This window comes from Lutra lutra, chromosome 12 (genome assembly GCF_902655055.1).
Source record: "Lutra lutra chromosome 12, mLutLut1.2, whole genome shotgun sequence".
Taxonomy (NCBI): domain Eukaryota; kingdom Metazoa; phylum Chordata; class Mammalia; order Carnivora; family Mustelidae; genus Lutra; species Lutra lutra.
The window spans coordinates 46,914,504-46,941,112 of record NC_062289.1 but is presented as its reverse complement, the minus strand read 5'-3'; the positions used below and the strand labels follow the sequence as shown (position 1 = coordinate 46,941,112).

The following is a 26,609-nucleotide window of genomic DNA, read 5'->3' as shown; positions in this document are numbered from 1 at the left end:
AACAGCCGCTCCCGGCTCCCTGCTCTCTGCTCTGTGCTTTGTCTTCTCAATGAACAAAGCTGCTTCTTAAGTACACATAAGCCAAACTGCCTTTCAAATTGCAGCCATCTACTTGGAGTTCAGATTTGCACAGCATGACATGAATTGGGCTGCAAATTATGCAGAAAACAGCCATCACATCCATCTGTGATGTCAGAATCCACCAGTACAATGTGACCTGGTAGTATCTGGGAGAGGAGACTATATTGGGTCTGAGTCTTTCCCTATGCAGTATGATGAATATCCTCCCGGCTGCATTTGGCCCGGAGTGAAAAGGTTAAATATGATTGAGGTTATGCCTGTGATATGCACAAGAACAGATTTCACTTCCAAGGGTGCAGGCGATTAGGGTTTTTTTTTTTTTTTTTTTAATGGTAGAGTAACTAGAAAAAGAAAACACACAAATACACTCATACCTAATGGTAAACTGAATTTATTTCCTCTTGGAAAACAATTCCAGTAATCTCCAGGTTCAGACCGCAGAGTAAACATTAATAACAGTAACATACAGGTTAGTTCAACTGATTCAAGAATTTGGCTGTGTGAAATCATTAAGGAAAACCTTGAACACTCAAAGCTTCAAATGTATCCAGGAAAAAAAAAAAAAATCTTTGACAGTCTACATAACAACTATTGCATATATAGTGATGCTACCTGTCACATTGCAAGGCTTACAAATATATATACGGGCCTTATCCAGCTGTGGGGTTCTGTTCGGCGAGAACATCTCTTCGTGGTGTGCGAGAATCTTCAGCAATAAAAAATAGTCTTGGATTTAACCGTTGATATACCAAAAGAGAAATTCTAGGCTTAAGTGGAAATAAAAGGAAGTCCAAACAGAGTCTTATTTGAAACGGCTGTTTTAATCTGTCTTCCTCGAAAATACTTTCTCTTAAGCCATTTTGCTCACTTTTTTTTTTTTTAAGCTTGCCTGAATAGGGCCCAAGTCCACTCGTCTTTATAAGACCATCTTAGTATCAGACGACATAATACATGTGCAACACTTTATATACAAGGAGTCTATCTGGTGCTCAAAAGTTCAAACACATGAACATCCAACAGTTTTGATAATACAAGTTTTATGGTACAATACAATGTTTCTGAATATTATACATTAACAATGAACGTTTCGTGCAAAGAGTAAAACATGTTCCCTTTTTGTGCCACAAAAGTCATTCTCCTTGAGAGACCGTATTTGCACTAACTGCTGTGTTGGGTCATCGTATGGTTCTGTAATAAAAAAGAAAGAAGGGGAAAAAAAAAAACTTAAGTGATCTTATTGTCATCAGACAGAGGATCTATACATGCTGGTTCACTGATAAAAATGGGACTGTGTTTCTGCACCCCACCCCCAAGGGGGTGTTCGTGGGGACCCCCAGTGAGTACCAGCGGGGAGAGGTAGGGCCAGGGGCCTATGGGAGGTGAGATGACTGGCCTGGACCTTTCCTTTTTTCTCGGCCTCTGCCAGCTTTCCCTGAACCCCTCCCACCTTCCACTGTCTCTTCTTATCAAAGTAAGACCCATTTTTCAAAGACCACAGTAGCACGATTTTAACAGTTTTCTTTATCTGTGTGTTATTTCCCTTACAAAAGCTTTGGTCTCACCACTCTTAGATGGGAACATCTTGACTGCAGAGGCTCTATCTGTTGCTGAATGTGGCCTTTACAGGCCAATAACCCACAGAGGGGGCAAGATGCTCCTCCCGCTCCTTTTCTTGGGGTGGGCTTGGGGCTGTCACTCCAAGGCTCAAGAACACATCAGTGTGGCTGCAAAGACCCCCAAGCCCAGCGGAAGCCGCCTTTGTGGTACTTGGGTTGTCTTCTTTCCAGCCACATGGCACGTTCCCTCTCTGAGTGGACACCCCACTTCTCAACAGTGAGAGGACAACTGTATACACAGACCTGCAGCCTACAATGAGGGATGGCCCCAGACCCAGAGCATTCTGCTGATGGCCTGATTTGCCCCTTCCCTCCTCTGCATTTCCCCTGAGCCAGGATCTCCCACCTGTCAGCTTATACACGTCCCCTGCCCATCCTTTCTGCTTAGAACCTGGAGGTTTAGCTCAGAATACAACCACTTCCATGTTCATCCCATTGAAAACCGAGTTCTCCCTCCTCTGATTTCCTCCTGATTCATACTAAGAGTACACATCTTAGGTCTTCTGGTTATTTGCAGGCCTGGCTCTTTCCTTATATCAGAAATTCTGGTGTCCATTCTTTTATTCATTGCTTCACAAACATCTGTTGAACACGTGTATTGCCACCTGGCATGGCCCTCAGCAACGCCCTCATCGTAGAGACCCGGCCAAATGAGTAACTGACTAGCTAGGCAAGGGCTATTGAAGGGCCTCCCAAATGTGCACAGTCTGAAGAAGAAAGTCACATGGCCACAAAATGACAAGGCGATATGGCAGGATCAGATCTCAAATGAACGTAGAAATGCCATGACTACTCCTAACCCTGCCTAGACTTTGGAGAAGGTGTTGCAGTGGAGGTAATACATGACGTCTGAGTTGAGGCTGGAAACATGAGAACATATTGGGCACTCTAAGACAACACATTCACACGAGCAAAGGCAATGAAGCAAGAATACACAAGGTATGTTCTTGGACCTGCAACTCCTTTAGGTCGGATGGAGTCTCCTAGGGTGTCCTGAACCAAGAGTACGGATGAGAAAGGAAGACAGAGGGTAGTTCAGGGTCAGGTTATGAAGAACCTTTTGTACCTTTTTTACCTTGCTAAGGAGTTCAGACTTTGTCATGGAGCTGAACGGCAGCCATGGATGTTTTTTAAGCGGCATTTTTAAGCCTTAAAATGTTATCTCTTTATCGCCCACAACTAGCAAACTGCCTGGTCTGTGCACACCTGCTGAATAACCAGATGCCTGCCTAGTCAGGGCTGAGAGCGCCAGTGAGGGAGATGGGAGATCTGTGACAAGGACCCAGGCTTTCCATTCTCTATTTCAAACTTAGCCCATTTTTGAAGCCTGACAACAAATAATGACGAGGAACATTATGTCACTCTCTCTTACTGAAAACAAACCTATTTTTATTAATTCAGTGATTCAGCTCGATCTTTTTTCTTTCTTAGGAGCCCTAGCCTAACAGTGCATATGGAACAGTTTTTATGCCAATCCTTTTCCTTTGTAACGATTTCTAAATACTTCTGAAAATTATTTTTCACCAACAGGTAGACAGAAAGGGTAATCAAAATACTGATGAGACTACTTCCTTAAAAATAAACCCAATGGTGATGGGAGAGTTTATGAACAATACAAATCTCATTTGCTCAAAATATCATATCTAAGCTTTCTTATACCCTTTGTTATCTCCAAGAGTCAAGTCTGATCAGGTTTTTCACTGGTGACAAAAGTTGCCTAAATGATAGGACACTGATGGGTGGTGGGAGATTTTCTTTTTTTTTTTTTTAACCATAATCAAAGGTTAAAAAAATCAATTTCATAACATTAGTTTTAAATGTGTAAGTGCTTACAATAGACATTCTGCATTCAATAGGATTCTAGAGGTTAATAAAGGAAGATATATTGCAGGGTCTCCAGTGTTTTTTTTGTGTGTGTCTCTACTGAGATACCGCAAAACAAGAACCTAACACAAATCGGCTGTAATAGTTGGCAACAGTTGTGTCTCAGACATTTTCATCCTAAACCAGAGCCATACAAGCCTCTTCAGAGGTGCAGGGAAATGAACGAATACATATGAGTCACTTATTGCAATGGACCAAAGTTGTTACTATAAAGGAGTTATGTTTTGCATATTAAGAGAGAAGAAGATAAATCATTCGAGAGAAGGACAAGATTATGGCTTGTGAAATTCAAGCTTACACAAAAATAAAGAGGCCCAATATAAATGAGGTCTCAATGGGAAATCTGGTGTGAAACATGGTAAAGGCAGGAAGTTCTCTTGGTGTGGAGATGCCTGCATACCACTGAGATCAATTATTGCCATTTTTTCCACCCACCCCACTTTTTTTTTTTTTTTTTTGCTCCAGCTCACATGAGGGCTGAGTAAGTCCAGGTGACCCCAGCCCATCTTGGTGTCCACCACTGGTACTGACTGTCAAGATGGGAAAAGGGCATCCTGCTAGGTGGTCTCAGCTAATGGGCATATTTGCCTTGAAAACAGAAGAAAACCAGTCCTTAAAGGCTTTCCTCACCACATTTGGGGATCCCTGGGCTATATCTGTTCCCCTCCCCTAGGTTTTATTTTGAGTCACTGAAAAGAGAAACGACCCAATTTCGTTTTCTGAAGGAAGAAGGAATGGGTGTCTGAACTGCACAGGTTGGGTTGGCTTTCGGGGGTTGGAGAGAGCAGACTGAGAGAGAGTTTCTAGACTTCCCAGAGGATCCTCTGATAAGAGAAACTGGAAGTGGCGTCATGGGCGCCCTCTGTGTATTTTTTTTTTTTTTTTTAACTCCTAGACACGATTTTTTTAGAAAGGGAGAAAAAGGAGCAAGTGGGAAAGATGAAGGCTAGAGAAGAGATGCTCTAAGCACAAAACGAGGGTAGGCCACGAGCGTGGTTCCAGCTTGTTCGGGCTCTTTCCCTGGCAGGAGCCGGTCCCGGGTCACCGCAGGACAGATGTGGACGCCCGGCGAGGGGAAGAGGCCGCCCGGCCCGCAGCGAGCAGCCTTCTCCGCCTGAGCGTTCCTGCTCCTCACGTCCAGGGGAAACCCCGACACCAGAACAAAGCAGTGGGTCATCTCACCACTTTCACACGGCGATTCACAGTCCCCAAAGCACTTGAATGCAGTGACAGCTTCTGAGGAAAAAGATCTGTTCCAGGGAAGGGAAAGTGTTTTACATAATCGAGGAGAACATCAGCGCGAGTCCACGGGGGCGTGGGAGGGGGTGACGACAGAAAAGGAAGTGGGAAGAGAAGAAAACTTCTGAAATCCCACAGAGAGCCATATTCTACTCTGCAAAAAGCCATCTCTTGGAGACCCCATGTCTAAGTAACTGAAAATTGCAAACCATTAATCCCTGTTATGAGCAGTTGTTTTACACGAGGGGGGCCTATGCTAAAAAAAAAAAAAAAAGAAAGAAAGAAAGAAAGAAAGAAAAAAGAACGAAACACAAAAACACACACACACACACAAACCCAAATCCACAGCACACCTTAAAGCTTAAAAGAAGATCCATCTAGGTAGGATACCTTAATAGCCAGGTTTCAAAAAAACGAAAGAACAAAACAAAACAAAAACACCCCACAACATTCTTCTTACTGCAAAGGGCTCCATTTGGGAGGAGTGTGTTCTCCCCCCCCCCTATAAATGTGAAATTAAACTTAGAAAGCTAAAAAACAGACAAGGGCTTTCAAAATTCCCTTCTAGCACTATGTATTTCTTTTAAAATACGACATGCCTTTCATTTTACAAGACTGGAATTCTCATTTTGGGCTTGGCACTCTAACAAATGATTAATTCAGCCTCCTTCTTTCTGAGAGCTGACCACATTTACTGGTCAAACGGTTTAATCCTATTTAAAATGCAATCCAAGCAAAATATTTTTGAACAAAAATAAAACCCCGCAATCTCCCGAAACTGCTCACCTTGGCCAAGTTATCCCATTTTTCCTGTGATCTTGATGTGAATTGGAATATTTGCACCAATAACAATGATGGAGTGAACCTTTGGAGGAAAGCCAGGGGGAATCAACCTTCCCAGGGTGGAAAAATGAAGTCCCCGCCTCCAAAAGTTGTGCCCACAGATCGCCCTCGTTAGTCCAATATTTTGGCAGAGACCACGTCTCGCCTGTGCTTTGTAACTCTCTGTTGGCACCGGCAAAATGTTAAGTAGCAATGGTAATAAAAATAAAAACTGCGTTTGAATGGAAGTTTTGTGCGATCTGTTGATTCAAAGATGTTAATCATTTTTACCATGACTTGTCTATTTATAGCCCTTTGTCTCGAACAAATTCTGACAAGCTTTTAAAACTAAGAAAAAGAGCCAGCATGCTATTTTAAAAAGGAATGAAAAGAAAAAAAAAAATAACGAGCTTTCCACTAATTCACCACGCCATTAGAATCCCGAATTTAAACTGCAGTTGTATTCAATTTAAATGAGATGTTTTCCAACCAGATGAAATAGTAGGGCAATTGCGGCTCTGTAACAATGCAAGGCGGGAAGAAATAAAAGAAATATAAAGATTAAATGTGGCTGTTTCTTTCAACAGATGGTGACAGCGCCTGGTAGCATGTTGTTTTTTCTTTAGTTGAAGAAAGCAAACATCCGTAATCAATCATCACTGATTAACTAATTATATTACCCTTCCTTTTATCACGAGGGTTGGACCTTTATCTGTAAACACTATGGATAATCTGTAGCCTTAGATTTTTCCAGAGGCATATGCCAGTACACACACAGTCCGGCAGTTACAAGCTGCACGCAGAATCCCGATATTACCGTCCACCTTTAAGCCCTTACCGCTTTATTTTTTATTATTTATTTTTTTTTTAAACAAAAGCAATTGGTTTCCAACAGGCTGGATAATAAGTCTTTTGACCTGCATTCTTCTTTGACCCATTAAGGTCACCCCTGTGCTCGGGCATCTAGCTGACTTAGGAAATGCCTCCAAGTCCTACATTTCATCTCCTGCCTCCTCAAAATAAAGCTTTCTTTAAATGTGTCTGTACAGGTCCCTGAAGGCCAAAGAGGCATCCCTGTAGTGGGCAATGGAGGGACAGAAGCTTCTGCCTTTATTAATGAATGCAGACCATTATGAGTCTGGCTGGCTCCTTCCCTGTTCCCAGAAGCATATACTGTACGTGACTTAAAATGCTAGAATATTGACACAAAGCGAGCCGGGCACCCCTAAGGAAAATTACTCCTTGGATATAATGTAGGCTCGTAACAGCTATTAGAGTACAAAATAAAACCCTCCGGGATCAAACTGACATATACCGCATTCCACCTAGTCCTCAAACATTAAAAGAATTTCTTTGTGAAGGCATTCTCAAGGACAGCATTAAACTGACTTTTGTAGCAATCTGCAACAGCTTTTTGGCTCAGAGCTTTTAGTACTAAATCTCTGGTTTGAATCAATACAAGTACTATATCTTCTACATTAATCAATACATTTGGTTCAATACATGTTCTATTAAATTATACTTTCTAATCAAGATTTTTACATTTCCACCCTCTCTCTTTTTCATCCCCAACTTCTTTTGCTAGTGAGACAGTTTTAAAAGTGTACATAGCTAATGATGACAGGATACGGGGTTATTTCCCCCACACTCTAGAGAAATACTATGGCGAGGGGCGGCCTTTAAGCCCCTTCATAAGGTTAACGGGATGCGAATGTAATAAATGAACATTTGCAAAGTCCCCACAACTACAAAAGTACTCTGAGTCTTAAATTAATTAAACGTGAATTGCTATAGCTCTCGAAGCACTGTCAGTAATGTTCTAAAAATGACACCGAAGACCCAAATCGTCCAAAAATACCAATCAGATACCATTTTGTCACCCAAAGTTTCCCTGTCCACAATCCATACACTTCTTGGCTGGAGAACTTCGGGGGAATTGTGTTTTTGTGGACCTTATCTGGTGACCAGCAGGAACACGTACGTGGGTATGTGCATTTTTGTAAGACCTATTTTAATGAATATTCTTTAAAAGACAGAAATGTAATAGTTCCCAAAGTGCTTTGGGACTCTAAAAAACATATTCATGGCCATTTTCATAGCCAGAGAAGTTGTCTCATGATTTTTACTTTGGTAGAATTTACTAAAATGGGGTTCTACTCTTTTGTTTTGACATAATCAGTGGCATTTCAGAAACTGTCATAATATGCTTTTGCCTCTCCCTCTAATGCCATGAATGTTGCATTTATCATGTTTGCACTGACAGAACTTCCCTTTTTATTTTTTTCGTATGGTAATACTATCGCCATGAACTTACAGAGACTCTGATGCATTTTCTTCTGACATTTAACACTTCACATGGCCTTGGACTGACATCTCAAAGCATTTTCCGGACAACACCAAGATGAATTAAAGCAAAGGTGAAACTATCATCAAAAGTGACCAGAAAAATACAAGATACTAATGATAGGAAAGGACCATTAGGTTATTTCATTTGTCCTCTTGCTGGAACAGAGTTGTTTTATAAAGTTTATACTCTAGGCTAATTTTCAATGGTTCTGGCAATGAAATTTCCATCACATTTTCCATAGGAAACAATTTCACATCTCAGTAAACTTCAGGGAGGAACATTTTTATTATTGTTGTTGTTCTTTGGACATTCACGCAAAATAGGCCTAGCAAAGGATGGTCTGAGATAACCTTGAAACACATGGACATTGGCAAGTTCATGACTTTATGTTCAGAAGTCTTGAACATATATTTGCGGCATTAAGTTCTATCTCATCCAAAGTAACCCAAAAGACAATCCAGTAAGCCATTTCTTAGTCATTATACACACTGTGTCACTTGGTTGCTTCGTTCTAGAGAGAAGCCTACAAATTAAATAGATTCTAGAAGGCCAGTGGGACTTGCCTTTCAATAACCAACCCTGACACTATTGACATATTGGGCTGGACAATTCTTTGCCGGGGGTGGAGGTATCCCCTGCCCTGTTGGGTATTCAGCAGCATCTCTGGCCTCTATCAAAAATGGGCCAGCTGTGGCAACCATTAATGTCTCTAGACATTGCCACATATTCCCTAGTGGGGGAAAAAAAATCTCCCCCAACGGAGGACCACTGCTTTACAGTGTTTTGAAAACCCATCGAGCCTGCTGTGCCATTCTTGTGTATGCTTAGTCTTTAGTCCAAGAGGTATCTTCTCCACCAAATTTAAACAGCAAGCAAACAAAATGGATAGCAAAAGGGACACATATACTACATTGAGCTATATCATAAGGCATCTAAAAATATAGTCAATGGGTGAATCTTAAAAAAAAAAAAAGGGGGGGGGTCACCTGGGTGGCTCAGTCGTTAAGCATCTACGTTCGGCTCAGGTCATGATCCCAGCATCCTGGGATCCAGCCCTGCATCAGGCTCCCTGCTCAGCAGGAAGCCAGCTTCTCCCTCTCCCGCTCCCTCTGCTGGTGTTCCCTCTCGCTGTATCTCTCTGTGTCAAATAAATAAATAAGTAAATAAAGTCCTTAAAAAATAAAAATAAAATAAAATAAAATAAAATATAGTCAATGGATGAGAATGGGTGATTGCAGAGAAATCAGGGAAAGGATATATAATGTCCTTTTAGATATATAATAAACGGTATTGCGTGTATGAGCAATTGAATGTCTCCAGAAAACGTCTACTCTTTCACAACTGACCATCCATGTACCATCAGTGAATAAAGGCAGTACATTTTCATGGCAATTAATCAATGTCCTGCTTTAGGAATATTTGCAACCTAATAAGGGATAGATATTGAACTCTGGAAATTAATTTTTAAGGTGTGGATAGTTGAACTATCTACTTTGAACAAACTGCACAGACATCATCCTTAATTTGCTGGCTTAGATTTAATAGCAGGAGTCGATTATACCTGTAAGTAATGAATGCATCAGAGAACCAAAGACATGTTTTCAGAGCTGGGAGGGTCCTAGCAGCATCTGTTCCATTATCTCATTTTATAGATGAGGAAATTAAGACCCAGAGAGTGTAAGCCAACTTTCAAGGTCTTATATCTCCTCCAGTGGCTCTGCTGGCTTTGGGCATGAAGCAATTGCTGAGTGACAGTGGTTGATGTGTTCTAATCCCTGTGTCGGACCAGCAGCAGAAATGGCGGATACTCACCAACATGGGTGGACAGGGTGTTATGGGCCATAAAGAAAGGACACCTTGGACCTCTAATGAGAGAGGAGTCACACTTGCCTAGTACTAGAGTGAGGAGGAGGAGGTTAGAAGGGAATGAGGGGCTCCGGAGGAAGAGTAAGCATGAATCAGGCTGAGAATCCACGGGCGTAGACTGTCTGGGACAGGAAGTCATCTGTGCGGCTGGAGACCATTCAGGCCGGGCAGGGAGTGGGGTCCCACTTGAAGAAGGCACTATTTTCATTATGGGTATTCTTTCTCACAACGGCAAACCAAGCTGGCAGAGCCTATGGTGGTTACCAATGTTGCAAGAATACCCACCTAATTCACTTAGTCTTGGTCTAATACGTCTTCAGAAGCCTAAGCAAAGACTGATTTTTAAAATAATGCCATGTCCAAATTGCTAATGTAGAACAATTTCTAGAATTTTGACAATTAAACATCAAAGACAAATAAAACAAGCCACTCTGGTCCACCAGTTTCAAAGGGACTCTACTGCTGATGGGTCAAATGTGGGAAATATTAGCATGGTCATAATTCCATTTTTTGAGAGCTTTAAAAATGATAGTAAAATTTCAGTTGCTAGCTGACCCTTGTCTGTTCCGTATACCAGCAAGGCTTAAACATTTCCCACTTTGGAACTGACAATAGTACGCAATACTTACTAAGTTAAGAAAAAAAAAAGTCCCAAATTGGAAGTACAGGCTAAAATATAGCACAATGGCCATTGGGAAATATATTAAAAATCTAAGGTCTATTTTTAAAAGAAAACCATGAACTATTTGCTTACATGCAAGGAGCCAAAAGAAAATTTAAATTGAACTATACAAAGCCAGTAAAAGTGAACGAGAGACTGGAGCCAAAAGATGCTGTTCAGATTGTAGAAGTGCAGGATCCCAACGTATTATGGGACAGAAGGCTTTGATAGGCAATACAGTCTAATAAGATATTCAGGGATTAAGTCAGTGCTTCACGGACAGATGTGTCCATGTGCCAGTTGTTGCTAAGCTTTAATTTTTCCCCCTGCAATGTTTAATTTATCACACTGGCGCTTTCTAAACTAGAACATCTGTAAACAAGGTTAAGAATGACCTCCTTCCAATTTTACATCCGTGAACGGTGCCCCTTCTTCGTGCTCTAATTTTAGATACCTTAAAGATAAATAAATCTGTGGAAGGAAGAAAAAAGGCTTGTCTGACACTGTAATGTGTTCATCTTGGGCGAATACAAATTTCCTCTCTGCCTGGCTCTTGAGGCACACAACTGACTCTTGCCGCTCAAGCCAGAGTCAGGCATCCCCTTCGCAGTCAAACGCAATTAAACAAACTTCTGCTAAATATTTAACAGCCTCGTGTAGTAATTAGCAGCAAATAACGGGAGCTTAAATTGATAATTGCTCAGAAATGTCCTCTTGCCAACATTACAAGTTTCCCGCTCCTCCCTTTTCTCTTAGATTTTGAATCCCGGAAGGTTTTATTTTTAAAGGACTCAGTTACTGAGATTACCCATGGTGACATTACTTGGCCCACGATCTTGCAGTCAAGTTGGGCCGTTTTGCTGTCTACTGCAATATTCCACCTGCATTACTTATTTTACTTCTGTGTTTGAAATCCAGCGCAATTTAAAGTTATGTACCTGAAAGCTGCTAGAACGGGGCATTGATTTAAAAACTGACTGGCAGGCTTAGGATTTAAACTCTGGTCCACTAGATTCAAAAGGTCATCTGATTAGAATGAGAGAGGCACAAGGCTTGTAATTTATATTCAAAGGGTAACCTTTGTTGGGAGAAGGAGGGAGCAAGGACTCTTTCTGCTTTTTCCACTCCATATGGACAAGGATTCCCTTCAACCAAATTCCAATAATTGTGAAAAATAGTTTATTGAACTAAGAAAAAACACAAGAGATGCCACTTCCTTGTAGTGTATCACTTCCTTTACTAAAAACACCGCCACACTCTCTAGGAGGTAACCTCGTATTAAGAGTAAGTCAAAGATGTTATAAATCATTAAAACTAACAGGAAAAAAGTCTTTCCCCATCATAAGCAACCAAATGTTAGTCTACCAGGGCATTTGCTTCCGTAGGTATGAATAAAAAGGATGAAACTGTGAAAGGACGATGATCGACAGGCATCATTTACATAATTAAACTGCGTAAGGACAAGTCTGTGCGCGCATGCGCGCACATGTGCACATCCACGCCCGAGCTGGACGTTGGCCCAAGTCTGTGCTGTGCAGAGGGGGTAAAGTTACATACGTGTGTGCGTTCTGCAGGTCAAATCCCTGCCGTTGGCCTGTGATCTTTTGGTCCCTCCTTGCCCCAAATTGACCTTGTTTTAAGTTCTAAACGAAGTCCTCTTAACGAGCAAATATTTCACAAACCCAACTCTATTCGGGTGTCTCTCACTTAAAAAGAAAAATACACAATTCTGGTTTGGAGAAAGGAGGAATAATTTCATACTCAAGGTGGGTGCCTGTTTTCTTGCTTGCTTTTTCCTTTCCTTTTTCCCCTGCATGTTTTTGTGTACTGTAGAAAGGATCCAGTCCCCTCCCTTTAATCATCCCCCACCCCCCCACTCCCCACAATCACCCCGGTGGTTAGCCAGTTCACAGAGGCACCTAGAGAGGAGACCAGGAATGCTGCAGGCACCTCTTCTCCTACACTGAACCTTGTCAGGTCTTTGGGGGTAGATCTGTGTTTTCTCTTGTCCCTCATCCACTCTTACTTCAGGATCTCACAATGGCAGCGTTGCCCCTGTCTTTCCACCCAGCCAAGAAGAGCCTCTTTTTCATTCAGAAAGTCCCACGTTAAACTCCCGTTCTCCTCCCACTTCCCGGGCACCTTCTCTGACACTGCTTTCCAGGTCTCTGTGGGACAGTTCCCTCACCTCTCGTGGTCCACAGAGCTCCTAGAAAGACAGCCCCGCACAAAGATGTGCTGTAACTATGGTGAGAGTAATCTATAACCCTCACATCCTTATATAATTTGCTACTCCAAGTTAATTTTAATTCATTACAATAAAGCAATATAATTAAAAAAAATAACTCTTTAAAGTGAAGTATTTAACATGATCCTGGAAGAAAGGCAGCTTTCTTGCTAACAGAGGGCTAGGCAGCAGGCATGGTGCACACTCATGCAAATTCAAAGGTGAGGCATAAACAAGTACACACAGCCACACTGCCATGCAGAAAGGGCCTGGCAACGGGAGGCCTCATTCTAATCAGTCCTCAAAGGAACCTGCCATACAGAAGTGGCACTTATTCTAATTTAAAGCCCTCATGCTTGCTTCAGTGTTGCAAAATTTATAAAAGAATAACTTCATTAAACCGCCTGGCACTTCAAACACAAATGCAAACCAGCCACAACACAGAAGGAGCTGGACAAGAGGAAGAGAAATATTCCCAGAGAGTTGTTAACTCGGATATTCAAATGAAGCCTGCATTGGGGCAATTCTCTTCCCGATGACCCGGTCTGACATGCAACTTTCCTTCACCAAGGACTTCTCTTTACTTCACTCGGGAGGCCTGTTGCTGCTTAGCAGTCTGCTTAATCACACTGGAAAATCATTCAGAGGGGTCCGGCAAGCCACGTGCCGTGCAGAAAAAAACGTCTGGCAGTACCTAAGTGAATATTGTTCAGTGTTCTTTTCCTGGTCTGCAGAGAGATTGACTCTGAATACACACTATGACAGTTTCCATTTACTGGGGTATAGATTTCAGACTCTTCTATGTTGAAGAACTCGTGTAAAAAAAAAAAATTGCCCCCCTTTCACTTGGGTCTTCCAGAAAGAAAGCAAGAGTAAGGGCTAAGTGGAAACCATCTGGTCGATCTACGCACAGCACTGGAGAAAAGTGAGCGTCACTTCCTAAAACACACTGTTAAGGAGATCCTTTTTCTCCCCTGAATCCAAGAAATGCTACAGTAAAATAACTTCAGGCTAGATTTCCAAGCGACAATGCAGTTTGTGTCAGAACACACATCATTTCGTGCTGTCAGAATGTTTCTCCAAATCTCTTTTTGGGGATGCAATGCAAAGACAAATCTGGAAGCCTTCTGAAGAACCCCAAGCCTCTGAGAAAGTGCGTGTCACATACGAGTTGTACTATGCACCGCGATCTGGAGAGATCCCAGTCATGAAGGAGCCCCTTCCTGTTCAGAGTTTCTCAATACCCACGTCCAAATTCGGGTAGAGATTCTGCTTCAGAGGGAGTAAGGGTAAGCATCCCAAACTCTTGAAAACGATCAACCGTGGCTGGAGAAGAGGCAACAACCTTAGGGTGAAATCGCTTAAGGTGAATCTACAGCCAACAGAAGGTCTAACAGAAGACACTGAGCCCAGCTTAATGCGGAGCTGTGCCGCAGGGTCTGCTGCCGCTCAGAGGAGAGACCCGCTCTAGGACACTCAGGCCAGGCTGATGACAGGACAGACGGGCAGGAGAGATGGGAGCGTGAAAGTTATCACCCAGAACAACAACAACGGAAAGGCAGTGTGATGTGATTCGTATTATTCCTAGGATAAACAAATACTGGAATTAATTCTATCTTCATAAATATGTTTTTATAGTGCTGAGGGCTTTTTTACTTTCACATAATGCCATAGAGCGGTAAAGGTAAGTTTCTATGATTTTACTTCTCCGCGAATAAAATAGGGCTAATCAGATGGAATGAATGAGCTAATTCAATTACAGGCAGCCTTTATTGTGCAATAAAATATGGATTATTGATCTTGTGGAGTTGGCAATGCATGATGCAAATTCAAATGAATGAAACCTGAAGATGCCAGTTTGACTGTTTTTATACATGCTTACGTCTACTAGGACTGTTTCTTACATTTGGAAAACCAGCAAAATAAGCAACGCTAACTAATTAAACCCCGGGCTTCAAAAGGGGACGGATGAAAGGTCACCTCAGAGGGCTGGCATGGCAGTCTGAGAAGGCCCCCCTCAGCAAGGGAGCCATCCCTCGGTAGATTCCTACAACAGAGGGAGGGGAGGAGACACGACGGTCTCTCCCGGCCTGTCTGTGGCACGGTAAGCCACAAACTTATTTGGGAGACTGAAATTGACTTCATAGGCATCTTGCTACAAATCCAATCTGGTCCCGTCCTCAGAACGAATGTATTGTTGTGGCTTTGCACTTGTGAGGCAGAACTTGTCTGAGACACAGTGCTGGACTGTTCTAGCAGAATCCTTTGGTCTTTTATCTCTTAAAAAAAAAAAAAGGCAATAATCAACCCTGGTTAGAAAGCAAGCAGCTCTGAGGGACACGTGGAACGGAAAGCCTATGCAGCCAACACTAAAGGGAAAAAAAGAAGGTGATCTCTCATATTCCGTGTGTATTTACACACCTCAGTTCCGTCTTCGCACTTGCCCTTATAAATCTGCTCCCAGATACGGTGGCACGCTGATTGCTGTTTGTGCTCCGCTGGACCAGACTGTCTGCCGTATTCCTTAGAAACTTCACCCCGCTCCTCCCTGCAGGCCTGGCCCTTTTCCTCCTTTTGACCAGCTTCCCATCCTCACTACCTTTTCCACGGGCCAACCCCCCGGCCCCCACCCGCAGCACAAACATACGCTCTTTCTTCCCCTGATTTTTTTTCTAAGAGTCGCAGTGGGTTCTGTGCTTTGGTAGGCGTCCCTCCAAAAGCACAGGCAAGCGGACATGTGGCCTGTTGTCGGAAAAGACTCCAACGAAAGGGAGGAATCAGAGATGCTAAACAATGCTACGCAAAGTTGCAAGCTGCTCGGCTACAGTCCAGAAAATGAATCCAATTTTTCATTCTGTCATTATAAATATTTCATTGCAAATGGTACTGATTTTCTGCAACTGTGGTTAAGCAAAGGGCCTCTGTGTGAATATTTAAGAAAAAAAAAGGGGGGGGAGGAAGACAACGAAGAAGGGGGGGGAAGGAAAGGTTAGCAACCAATTAATTTCTTACTTTAAATGTAAAAGATTCCAGGAGAAATTCAACAGTGATGTAGTGTGTGACTCAAAGAAGAAGAAGAAAAAAAACATTTACTCTGCTCTTCTTCTGACAGTTTCTCATAAAATATCTGCAGCCCATCTATCTTTTAGTACTCCAGGCTCCTCTGGAGAGCAGAAAATGGTGGTTTAAAGCTCACTTCAGTGCCAGTCTGCGGGAGATTGCTTTCCACAGGACCCCCGCTGATGGAGGCCTAGGGGAAGAGGCCCAGGAGTTATTCAATCAGCCCGAGACTCTGGGGCGGCTGGGGGTCCTTTGAGGGCTGATTATAAAGCTGCCCTCCTGTTGCCTGCCTCGGAACAGAATGAAATGAGCAGCCTCTTGCTGAGCAGATTCTGCAAGAAGGAATTTCACCTGTCATGGAGTTTGTCAGAATTTCAGGATTTATCTTGGTGCAAAATTAATAAAATACCAACCAGGATTTCAGGCTGACTACTCAGCTGTGTCATCTCAAAGTGATCTTTCACCCCGGAAAACCTGGACAGTGAGGACAGCCGTTCCTGCCTACCTCCCCTTCGGAGGGTGAGCGAGACCACGCGATACCACCGGGCGTCGGGACGAGATTCTGAACCAATTACACACAAGGCTGCCTGACGTGTGGGTGCTACTGTCCTGATGCGTGACCTCTCACCCCGCCGCTGTGGTTCTGAAGCCTCTTTGGAATAAGCCCAAGTCTGAAGCATAAAAAGGCCATTTTTGCAGTTTATAACACAGTAGGTCCCCTATGGCATCACATCTGTTAAATTCATACACTGGTATTTCAGGCCTGAATTTGATTTATCTCTTAAAAAGAAGTTCTCACGACGGACTGTGTTAAGAGCACAGATTGTGAAACGTTACAAATTAATCTTGGGTCGGCTGTGGACGGGGAGGTGCGGTTTCAGCGTTTGTGTGAACATGTGCGCCCTCGGGTCCCCGCACCCTTGGGGCTCCCTGCGGGAAGGGCCCGAGAGGGGAGGGGACAGGCAGGGGGACAAACCTCTCTCCCTGCTCTGGGGCTCCGGGCTTCAGCCGGCTTGGGAGTCTGGCGTCTCTGCCCACTCTGCGGCAGAAGGTGGCTCGCACCACACAAGTCGCCATGGCCGCTGCAGGTGGGGTTCTACGAAGCCCCAGGTTTGATCATTTTGAGCTAGGGCTTGCAGAGCCCTGGAGCAATTAGCTCTGGTCCTCAGGGTGGGCAGCATCATGTCATAGATGGGGCACTGTGCGGGACTGGCTTGGTGCTCACGCCACCGGCTGGCCAGAGCCACTGGACAGAGGGCACAGACACTTCTCGGATTCAACTCTGGACTCCGAACTCAGGTTTGGAACAGGCATAACTCCATTCGCAACATCCTCCTTGTCTCGCATTCCTGGCCCCCCACCACGCTCAGACCATGGGTACCTCTTCCTAATTGGTAATTGGCGGCACACCCCTGGCTCGCAGAGCCTGCCTTTGGTTTAAGGCAATCTCTACCTCCCTGTCCGTTTTCCGATGGACGTTTTCTAAACAAGACATTAAGCAACACTGTAATGTGTTCCGTCCAGCTCTTCTCCTGGTTAACTGACAGTCCTGTTTCAGAGAGCCACCTTGACGAAGCAGTAGTGCCCCCAAGATATTAATACCAAGAGATCTCAGGAAAGAGCGAGAAAGGGAGAGGGAAAGCCCGCAAACTAAGGCACAGATGGTGGGCGGGGACGCAGGGTGCTCTCAGCAGGCTTCAGTGGAGACGCATTAACTCCATGGAGGGATGAGGGCTGCCCACCAGTCCCATCATGAATTATAACTGAGTATGGGAGTGAGGTCTTAGTGCCTGGCTCACAGCAAACAGACTGTTCTATTTTCCTGCCCAATCACCTTTCACCCTTAGAAACTCAAAGCACAGCGAAGCACACTGCTGATATTTTATGGTATCCCCATAGCCTTTTATGTGTCTAGAAGGCACACAAACTTAGCAGATGCGCCCAGCGGTGGAAGTCAGATAATTATAAAATTAAGTTTTGGCAATGTCAAAAAGGAAACCTTTTTACGGGTGATTGGGGTTTCCAGCAAGAGGTGATCTTCGGTCAGCTGGGGGATCGAATCAAAGCAGGAGGGGCCGGCGGAAGACAGATGCCCGCCTCCCGGCCATGCTGGGTACTGGGGACGAGCCTCCCTTTTGCACACTTTTCTCCTCCTACGTGAAGGCAGCTCCTGCCCAGTCAGTTCCGTTCTCCCACTCGCTCATTCAATGAAGTTATCAATGAAGGAGGCCTGTTATTTTAGGCAGTTTAAAATTTCACCGCTTTTCAAGGACTCGTTTACCCTGCCTTTCACGCCCGCTTAAAGCCTCGGAGTTGCTGTTCTAAATGACAGCACCACGAGCGAGCAGTGCTTTTAAGCACTATTCATCTCGCCCGCCACATCTCGGGCTTTTACAGAACATGGCTCTCTCTCCAATAAGGGGAACTCACTCTTTCATAGCTGCAGGGCAGAGCCTGTTCCGAGCTGTAGATTCGCTGCAAATATAACAATAAAGGATACAAATGTGAATTCCTCTTAAAATACATGTGTGGCTCGGAAGCTGCCTTGCCTTAGCAAACTCGATCAAGAGCAGCCTATCAATCTTTCTCCAAATGCACAGCAACAGCTCATTGCACGCGGTGGTCCGATGGATCGCCACCTTGGTGGATCAGAAGGCGCTGGAACGAATTCTTTGCTCATTTCGGGGGATTTATAGTTGAAGTCCATGATTACCATCTCTCTTTCTCTAATTGTCACAACAGTTGGATATGAAGGTGGTGTTTTCCAATAGTCGGGTAAAAGTTGGTAAACACTGAGGGTCTATTCTTGGCATTTTGTCTCTGGTAATGTGAGGAAGCAGATCCATGTGTGGAGCAAACGTCTAAAATAGGAACATATGTGGGAACTGAACGTGCCTCTCTGGACTGCAGAATGTTCTAGAAAATCGGGATTTCCAGACCTCTCCAAAGGATCTGGGTACAAACGTGGGGAGACCGAGCTCTGTCTTTTCAGGACAATCAGGCCCACAGTTTTTTGTTCCCTAAAGGAAACAGATCTTCTGGCGCTGTGGCAGCAGGCTGTCTTGGCGACATAGAAGGTGGTGGGGCCAGCTAGAGCGCAGCCAAAGCAGAATGTGGCAGAGGTGATGAACATTTCCAGGGGGTGGGGAGGGAGGGGGTTGTGGAACTGGCCACAGTGCTCTTCAGTACACCCTCGCTGGATGCTCCATAAAGTCGCACTGATGGCAGTTCGGAGATGGCCATCTGTCGTCAACTCTCGGCCAGACAAAAAAATAATGTAATGGCAGATCGCTAACAACAGGGCTGTTGGAGGAGGGAATGAGTCCTAGAACGAGGAGGTGGTGCTCCATCTTTTAATAGCGAAAACCAGCCATCGATAGGAACATCAAGAAATTAATGGATGGAGAATTTTTAAAAACTGAGCTGGGGTGTTGTAGAAACGACTCAGAGGTAAACAGAGTGGTTTTAGCTTATCACAGTCGCCTCTGCTGCCCCGACTGCGGTCATATTAACCACTCAGTTCTTGAAAATTTGACTAGCAGGACACATGGTAAAGCAGTGAGGGCCAAATTTAGTAAAAGGTGAGCCCACGTCGTGCCTCCAAGCATGCACACACAGATTAGGCATTTATTGGTACAAAACGGGTAATTGAAAATGCATTTACTCATTTAGTCCAAATGAGTTCATTGTGACAATCATGCTTATCCATCTTTCTGGATGCTTGCTTACTTTCTTGACACAGTCTTAGAAAAAAGCAAAATAAAGCTACCTTATCTTTAGATGCATTGTAAATGCTATGAAATTTTAAACTCCCTTTTTTGCTCAAGAAAAACCTTAGCTTTGTGCTACTGCATAGATGTTAGGAAGTGGGGAGAAGCAGGGAGAGAGAGAATGAATGAAAAACAAAGTGAGGTGAGCTGTGTTCTATTTCTTTGTCCTATATGATTAACTCTCTGCCTTCAATGGTAAGGCCAATCAATCCTGATTGAATTATCCAATATTAACAGCTGAAAGTGATCAAAAGTAATGGTGAAAACATAGCACCAATCAATAAATCAATGCAAATGATTCAGTTCCTGGAGATTCGATCAAATAAAAGAGATAGATCAATTTAACCACTGAGCAAATTAAGTGGAAGTTGGTGGAACACCAATTTACTTCAAAAGCCCTGCAGGCCCACAAAGCAGAGAAATGAGGTGGTGGAGAAAGGGACCAGTTCCAGATCCACATGCTCACTTGACACAATTTATGCTCCTGAGATCCCTAAGGCTATGTGATGTGTTCCGGGGCTGTGATTTCAACCCCAAGAACAGAAGCTACAGAGGTCCAAAGGATTAGGGGAAATGGAGAGCCTGGGTACTGGGAAACATAAACCACCCAGGAAGAGGCAGGAAGGACATCCCCCACATTGAGCTCTAGAACACAGTGAGGACAGGCCCAGACAGGGCGATGGGCAAATCTCCCAATCTGGGGTTCCCAAAGGAAGACCACATGATAAGAGGCAAGCAGGACAGGGTTTTGAGTCTTAGAGTTGGAGTGGGGAATGGCAGTTGAACTGCCATTCAAACTACATTAGATACAAAGATAAAACAATTGAAAAATACACAAAAGTCGTGAGGAGTACCAGAGGTAAGAGTTTAAGGGCACGTCTTCTAGCTTTTTAAAGGCACACTTTTCCATTCCTTCAGGTTGCAAAAGAAGATCAGTCTGAGAAAATATGACAACAAAGGAAAACAAACCTTTCCCCAAAGCACACCCAGATCCCACCTTGTCTTTGATGGAGGGGCAAGATAAAACTTTTTGTTTTGGTCACACGTCCTTAATCTGGGGTGTGTGGAGAGAAGGGGCAGGTTGTTTGGAAATACATTTCTGAAAGCAAATATAAATATTTTGTTTTATGGTTGTATGCCAGAAAGAAAAAAAGCCCAGGATTCTTTAATCCCTTCAAAAAGATGAATGTTGAAAAATAAGAATTTTAACGTGGATACCAATTAACATGAAACTATGTCAAGGTATGATTAATTGGGAAATTATTCCAGTAGAACTAGAGCAGAGAGCTAAGGAACATTCTTATGTGTCTGAGGATAGAGATTTCATTTCTGAGTAATGATGACTCTTGATTTTGTTTACTTAGGTCAGCACTAAGGAGCAGGGAGAGCATTGGGCAACCAGTGTTCACCCCATGCCTGTTTTGTTCTACACTCTGCACTGAGTGCTCAGGATGACTTACTTGCTGTGCTCTCTCACCAGGATACTGGGAGTTAGGCAGGAGGCCATGTTGTTTCCCACATGCCCATTTTACAGATGGTAACACTGAAGCCCACAGTTGAGAGCTTGTAAGTGGTAATGACCAGAATCAAACTCTGGTGATTCCCCTCTGCAACTGATGCTCTTTCCCTTGTACTAAGCTGCCTATAGAGAATTGAAAGCAAATTAAAACAAATGAAAAAACCCATAGAAATTATTTTCTCAAACTACTAGCGGTTGGAGACTTAATGGGTGGCTAATCACATCCGTCCTTCAGAACCTGCTCGAATGTGTCCCTCCTGATGTCTTTCTTGAGTCTCTCAGCTGGAGAATAAGCATCTTCTCTTGGAATACTTATAACGGTTTATTACATATTAGCTCATATAATGGTTAATCATACACGTATCTTATCTTTTCTAGTAGACTGTAAATATGATCTATTTCTAATTATTCTTGATATGTCATAGAGTGAGATCATGGTCAATTTAAGAGATAAAGTTATAGTTTTATAAGTATTTTAATAAATATATTACCTTTTTTAATCACGGCACTGGGGCAACAGAAGTAAACAGCATAGCACTTGTGATTTTGACTATTAACAAGGACTCCTCAACGTCTCATCACGTATTATTTAATAACTTGAGACACAAATTTGTATTAAGCTTATTAACAGGCTGGTTGAGGGAAGGCGCTAAGTCAGCAGGTGACCCAGTGACTGGCTGGGCATCCACATTTCCACCCTATAGGGCCAATACTACGTGCACTGCTTCGTTTTTCTTTCAGAGGTACAACCATGAGACCTGAGCACCAGTTCAGCTGTGGTGAAAAAAAGATGCATCAAAATCATGTGATTTGGTGGGAAAGTGATTTGAGAAGAAAAACAGCTGAAGAGACAATTGCCCATTTAAACAGAAGTGCTATCCGAAAGAAAATCATGGTGTATCCTTCCCAACATCGGATGATTACTGCAATTTGAGTGTGGAAAACACGGCATTCATGAGCTAACAAAGGGAAGGGCTGCCTATCACAGTAATCTTTGATTCAAAAGGAATTCAAATACCGGAATCTCAGAACCTGAAGTTCACCTAGGCCTATCCCCTCACTCCCTGCTGCTGGAATTCCCTCTCTGTTCATTAAATTCGTAACATGGTGCCTGATGGAACTTTCTATGGAGACCCATCAGAAGATGATGATTGGATCACCGCCTTCGAATTGTAGCTTTTCTAGAGGCAGCAATTAAACAGTAATTACTCTATTGAAAGAAAGTGGCCTATTCAGCAGCATTTTTACAAACACACCACTTGCTCACACCTGTATAAACCACTTTGGATACAAATATGCATTGTGGGATATTATTCTTGGACCACACCATCCCTCTCTCAAGGCAGCTTCCTTAAGTTCGGCAGAAAAAAGTTCTGAGGTCTATTAGGAAAACATGTGAAACATTCAACATATCCATTTGCTTTTAAAATAACAAAATGTTCACTTAGTTCAAATAATTCACTTTTATTCCAAGGGACATCTTCCCTACCAGCAGGCTAGGCAGACATATATTGGAATTCCTTGCACAAATGAGGGAAAACTCTACCAAAAGAAAAAGACTATGTCTTGCCAATAATTATACGTTATCTATCTCTAAACTGGGATTTAGAACTTTTGGTCAGAAAGGTTTAGGGGTCATGTGAAGAACATGAATAGTTTGTTCATGTGAAGAAAGAATAGTTTCCTCGGGGTGCCTCAGTGGCTCAGTAGGTTAAAGCCTCTGCCTTCGGCTCAGGTCATGATCCCAGGGTCTTGGGATCAAGCCCCACATTGGGCTCTCTGCTTGGCAGGGAGCCTGCTTCCCCTCCTCTCTCTGCCTACTTGTGATCTCTGTCAAATAAACGAATAAAATCTTTAAAAAAAAAAAATAAAATCATTAAAAAAAAAAGAACATAACTTCCACACCAGCAAAAAGTGTGTCCTAGATTGAGTGTTCCATAGAAATAGAGGTTTTAATGTTTAATTCTAAAAGGAACTGTGGTCTGTGATGCCCAAAAGATGATGTCTGAGTCCTTGGTCTCCTGAAGATGAACAGTGTATAATGAGGAATTATCTGAGTTCGGACTGGCATTGTAGGCAGCAATATCAATGAAAATAACACACACACTCGTGTGTGTGTGTGTGTGTGTTGGGTATATAATTTTATACCCAACAAAGCACTTCTAGTCACACACACACACACACACACAAAATGCTTTCTCGTTTTTAACTGGCCATAAACAGTGAAAGAAATGTAAATTACTTATTATGGCAATGAAATCATTTATGCACCATTAAAAGATACACCATCATTACGTGGTAAGTTGGTTTTGAAATGCTCATCCTAGACTTACAGTAGTGTTCTCACTCTAACAGAAGAGTCAAATAAACTATATGCTTTCAGGAGCACCTGGGTGGCTTAGTCAGTTAAGTGTCTGACTGACTCAGGTCATGATATTGGTGTCCTGGGACAGAGCAGGCAGGATGTCAGGCTCCCTGTTCAGTGGGGAGACTACTTTTCCCTCTCCCTCCACCTCCCACCTCCGCACCTCCACTCATGCTCTCTTCCTCTCAAATAAATAAAATCTTTTTTTTAAAGGCTATATGCCTTCAACCTCCAATAGGATTTCAGTTCTTGGACATTTAGTTTTATAATCTCTTATGAAAAGTCCTCCTTTCTGAACTTCAGTGGCATAAAAAAGTAAATGAGTATGAGTTCAAGTGGTATGTATGATGTGTATCAATTTTAAAATTTGCATTTATTTCCCACACCAGAGCGTGAACCAAAGTGGGCTGATACAATGGTTTCATTTTTCATTTTTCTACTCTTATGATTTTGGTTACCAATCTAATTTTCTACCGTTACCTTAATTTCAGTCAATTTCCCACCTCATTCTAGAAATTAACAAAACTATTACGGTTTTTGTACACTTATCATACTCACTTTTTATGCAAGAAATAAAAGAAATCAATCCTTAAAAATTACATTAATTCCATCCTCTGAGCACAGGTGTAAAGGTAATTTGGGTAATGAAAGCAAATGTACGGGACTGTGAACCCCTGAGGGTAAAGCATAAAAATCTAAACATTCTCAAAACTAGAAAGAATAAAGTTAACTCTGGTCCATTTTTCTTAATGTACTGTAACCAAAAGCCACTGCTACTATTGGGGATTTTAGAAAATAGATATTCCAATGACTGTGGATGTTAGCTTTCTAAAAATTATCATATACTAACTATAAAAACTAATCTTATCTAAGGGATAATGCATGTATTGAGCCTGAGTATTCATATCAAGACCAAAAATGTGGGGCACCTGGGTGGCTTAGTTGGTTGAGTGTCCAACTCTTGATTTTGGCTCAGGTCATGATCTCAGGGTCATGAGATCGAGCCCCACATGTGGCTCTGCACTCAGCAGGGAGTCTGCTTGAGATTCTCTCTCCCTCTGCCCCTCCACCCCCTCAAAAGACCAAATATGTATGACTGAGTTATGGGATTAGAAAAAGAGTGCTCACCGCTTTGGATTATGGACTAAATCTTATTGTCGCCCAGATCACAATTTGAATGAATGAGTCAAGAATGATTTGAGACGTGTTGGAACTTCTAAGATCATAAAGAGTCAGAAAGAGTTGTGTTTTGTATTGTAGGTTATAAACCACCAGTCCTCCAAGTGTGACTGGGGGACCCCTGGGGTCTCCTAGATCCTCTCAGGGGGTCTGCTATGTCAAGACTATTTTCACAATAGCATTAAGACATTATTTGTCCTTTATACTCTCATTATCTCATGAGGGCACAGTAGCGTTTCCTAGGGGCTAGCTGACAAGTGATGACATCATCTTTCTGGCAGCTGTAGAATCGCATGTGTGTATATTCTTGTGTTTAAAACATCTTTCAATTTCGATTTCTAATATGGAAATATCAATAGATAATAACCCCCACACATCAAAGCCCTTTGGGTCATCAATCATTTTAAGTGTAAAGGCGTCCTGAGATCAAAGAGTTTGAAAACAACAGGTCTATACTAATTGTAGAAAAGAATGAAAACTGTACATTCCACAAAACCCTAAAATACACTATAAAAGAAACCTGGAGTCCTGAAGGATGTGTTTAATTGCTTAGTTTTTTCTGTACTACCCTGGGCTATGGGTTACTACGGCCTTATTTTGTTGGGTTCCGGCCTTATTTTGTTGGGTTCTTTTTTTTTTTTTTTTTTTTTTAAGATTTTATTTATTTATTTGACAGACAGAAATCACAAGTAGACAGAGAGGCAGGCAGAGAGAGAGAGAGAGGGAAGCAGCCTCCCTGCTGAGCAGAGAGCCCGACGCGGGACTCGATCCCAGGACCCTGAAATCATGACCTGAGCCGAAGGCAGTGGCTTAACCCACTGAGCCACCCAGGCGCCCCTGTTGGGTTCTTTTAATGAAAGACATTGAAGTCTTGCCACAGGTTAGCTGTATTAGGAATCTACTAATACAGTACAAAAGTACAATTTTGTTGCAAATTTTTTTCAGGAACATTAGATAGAAGTCAGTCTCTATAGATTCTCAACACCTTTTATTTTAACCTATTATTAATTCTCCACAGTTTACGTGCCAATTCAGTATCACTAGGTGTATTGGTCATATCCTTTACAGAGTCATAAAAACCCAAATGACTTATCTTTTGATACCTATTGCAATAAGAATATTTTCAAACAGCAATTTAGGTTAAATTAAGAAGGTATACTTTTCAACAATAGTTTAACTTGGCCAATCTTCTATATTCAATTCCCAAACAGATGTGACAGAGTAGAGATCTATTTAGAAGTGATAAAAAGTAAGATAGCAACTTTAATTTCTGTCCACTGAAGCCACTGTCACAATGAAATGGGCTCACCCATTCTTTCAAATATTTTTTATTCCACTTCCTTAATTTGCTATTGGTTTACTTGTGGAATAACAGACCATAAACTGTAAATTCCTTATTTTGACACGTAATTCACATAAATCTGGTTTCCCCAGAGCTCTAGGAGGTACAAAGCTGTCCCAGGGTCCACTGTGTCAGATGAGGATCTAAGGAGTAGGTGGGGCTCTGCGTTCCTGCTTCTCCCAGATCTGGTTGAAGGCATTCAATGCAAGAAATAACTTACCCCTTCCCCCTTTTAAGGCTAAATGACCTTATTGTTAATGATCGTGCTCATAATAATTAAACAACTTTGTGTTTGAATCCATTCTCCTCTAACGGCTCCAACAAAATTTAACAAAAACCTGTTACTCCTATAATTTCATTAGAAAAATAAGGATAAGTATTATGCCCATTTTTCAGATGAAGTAACAGAAAACAAAACAAAACAAGAGTTATTTTCTTCCACAATAAGTAACATTTTTCAGGGTAGCATCCAGGTCTCTTACTCATATTTTAACCACTAGTCTATTGCCAAGAATAATAAAACCAACCGAACATTCGTATTGTATTTTTTGGTTTATACCTTAGATTCAGACATCTTCAGTTCATTTATGCCTAACAGCAACCCCATAAGCATTACACTTGTCTGTCAGTT

General features: G+C 42.5%; 1 protein-coding gene across 3 annotated transcripts in view; it reads right to left on the bottom strand.

Annotated features, from left to right (window-relative positions):
• Nucleotides 1-456: 456 nt before the first annotated feature.
• Nucleotides 457-26,609, bottom strand: part of ZNF521 (zinc finger protein 521) — a 285,149-nt gene continuing 258,996 nt past the window's right edge. For all 3 annotated transcript variants that reach the window (XM_047698079.1, XM_047698077.1, XM_047698078.1), the window contains one exon: nt 457-1,269. In XM_047698079.1, coding sequence (XP_047554035.1) covers nt 1,240-1,269 — 30 coding nt within the window. In that variant the 3' untranslated portion in view covers nt 457-1,239. The remainder of the gene's footprint in view (nt 1,270-26,609) is intronic.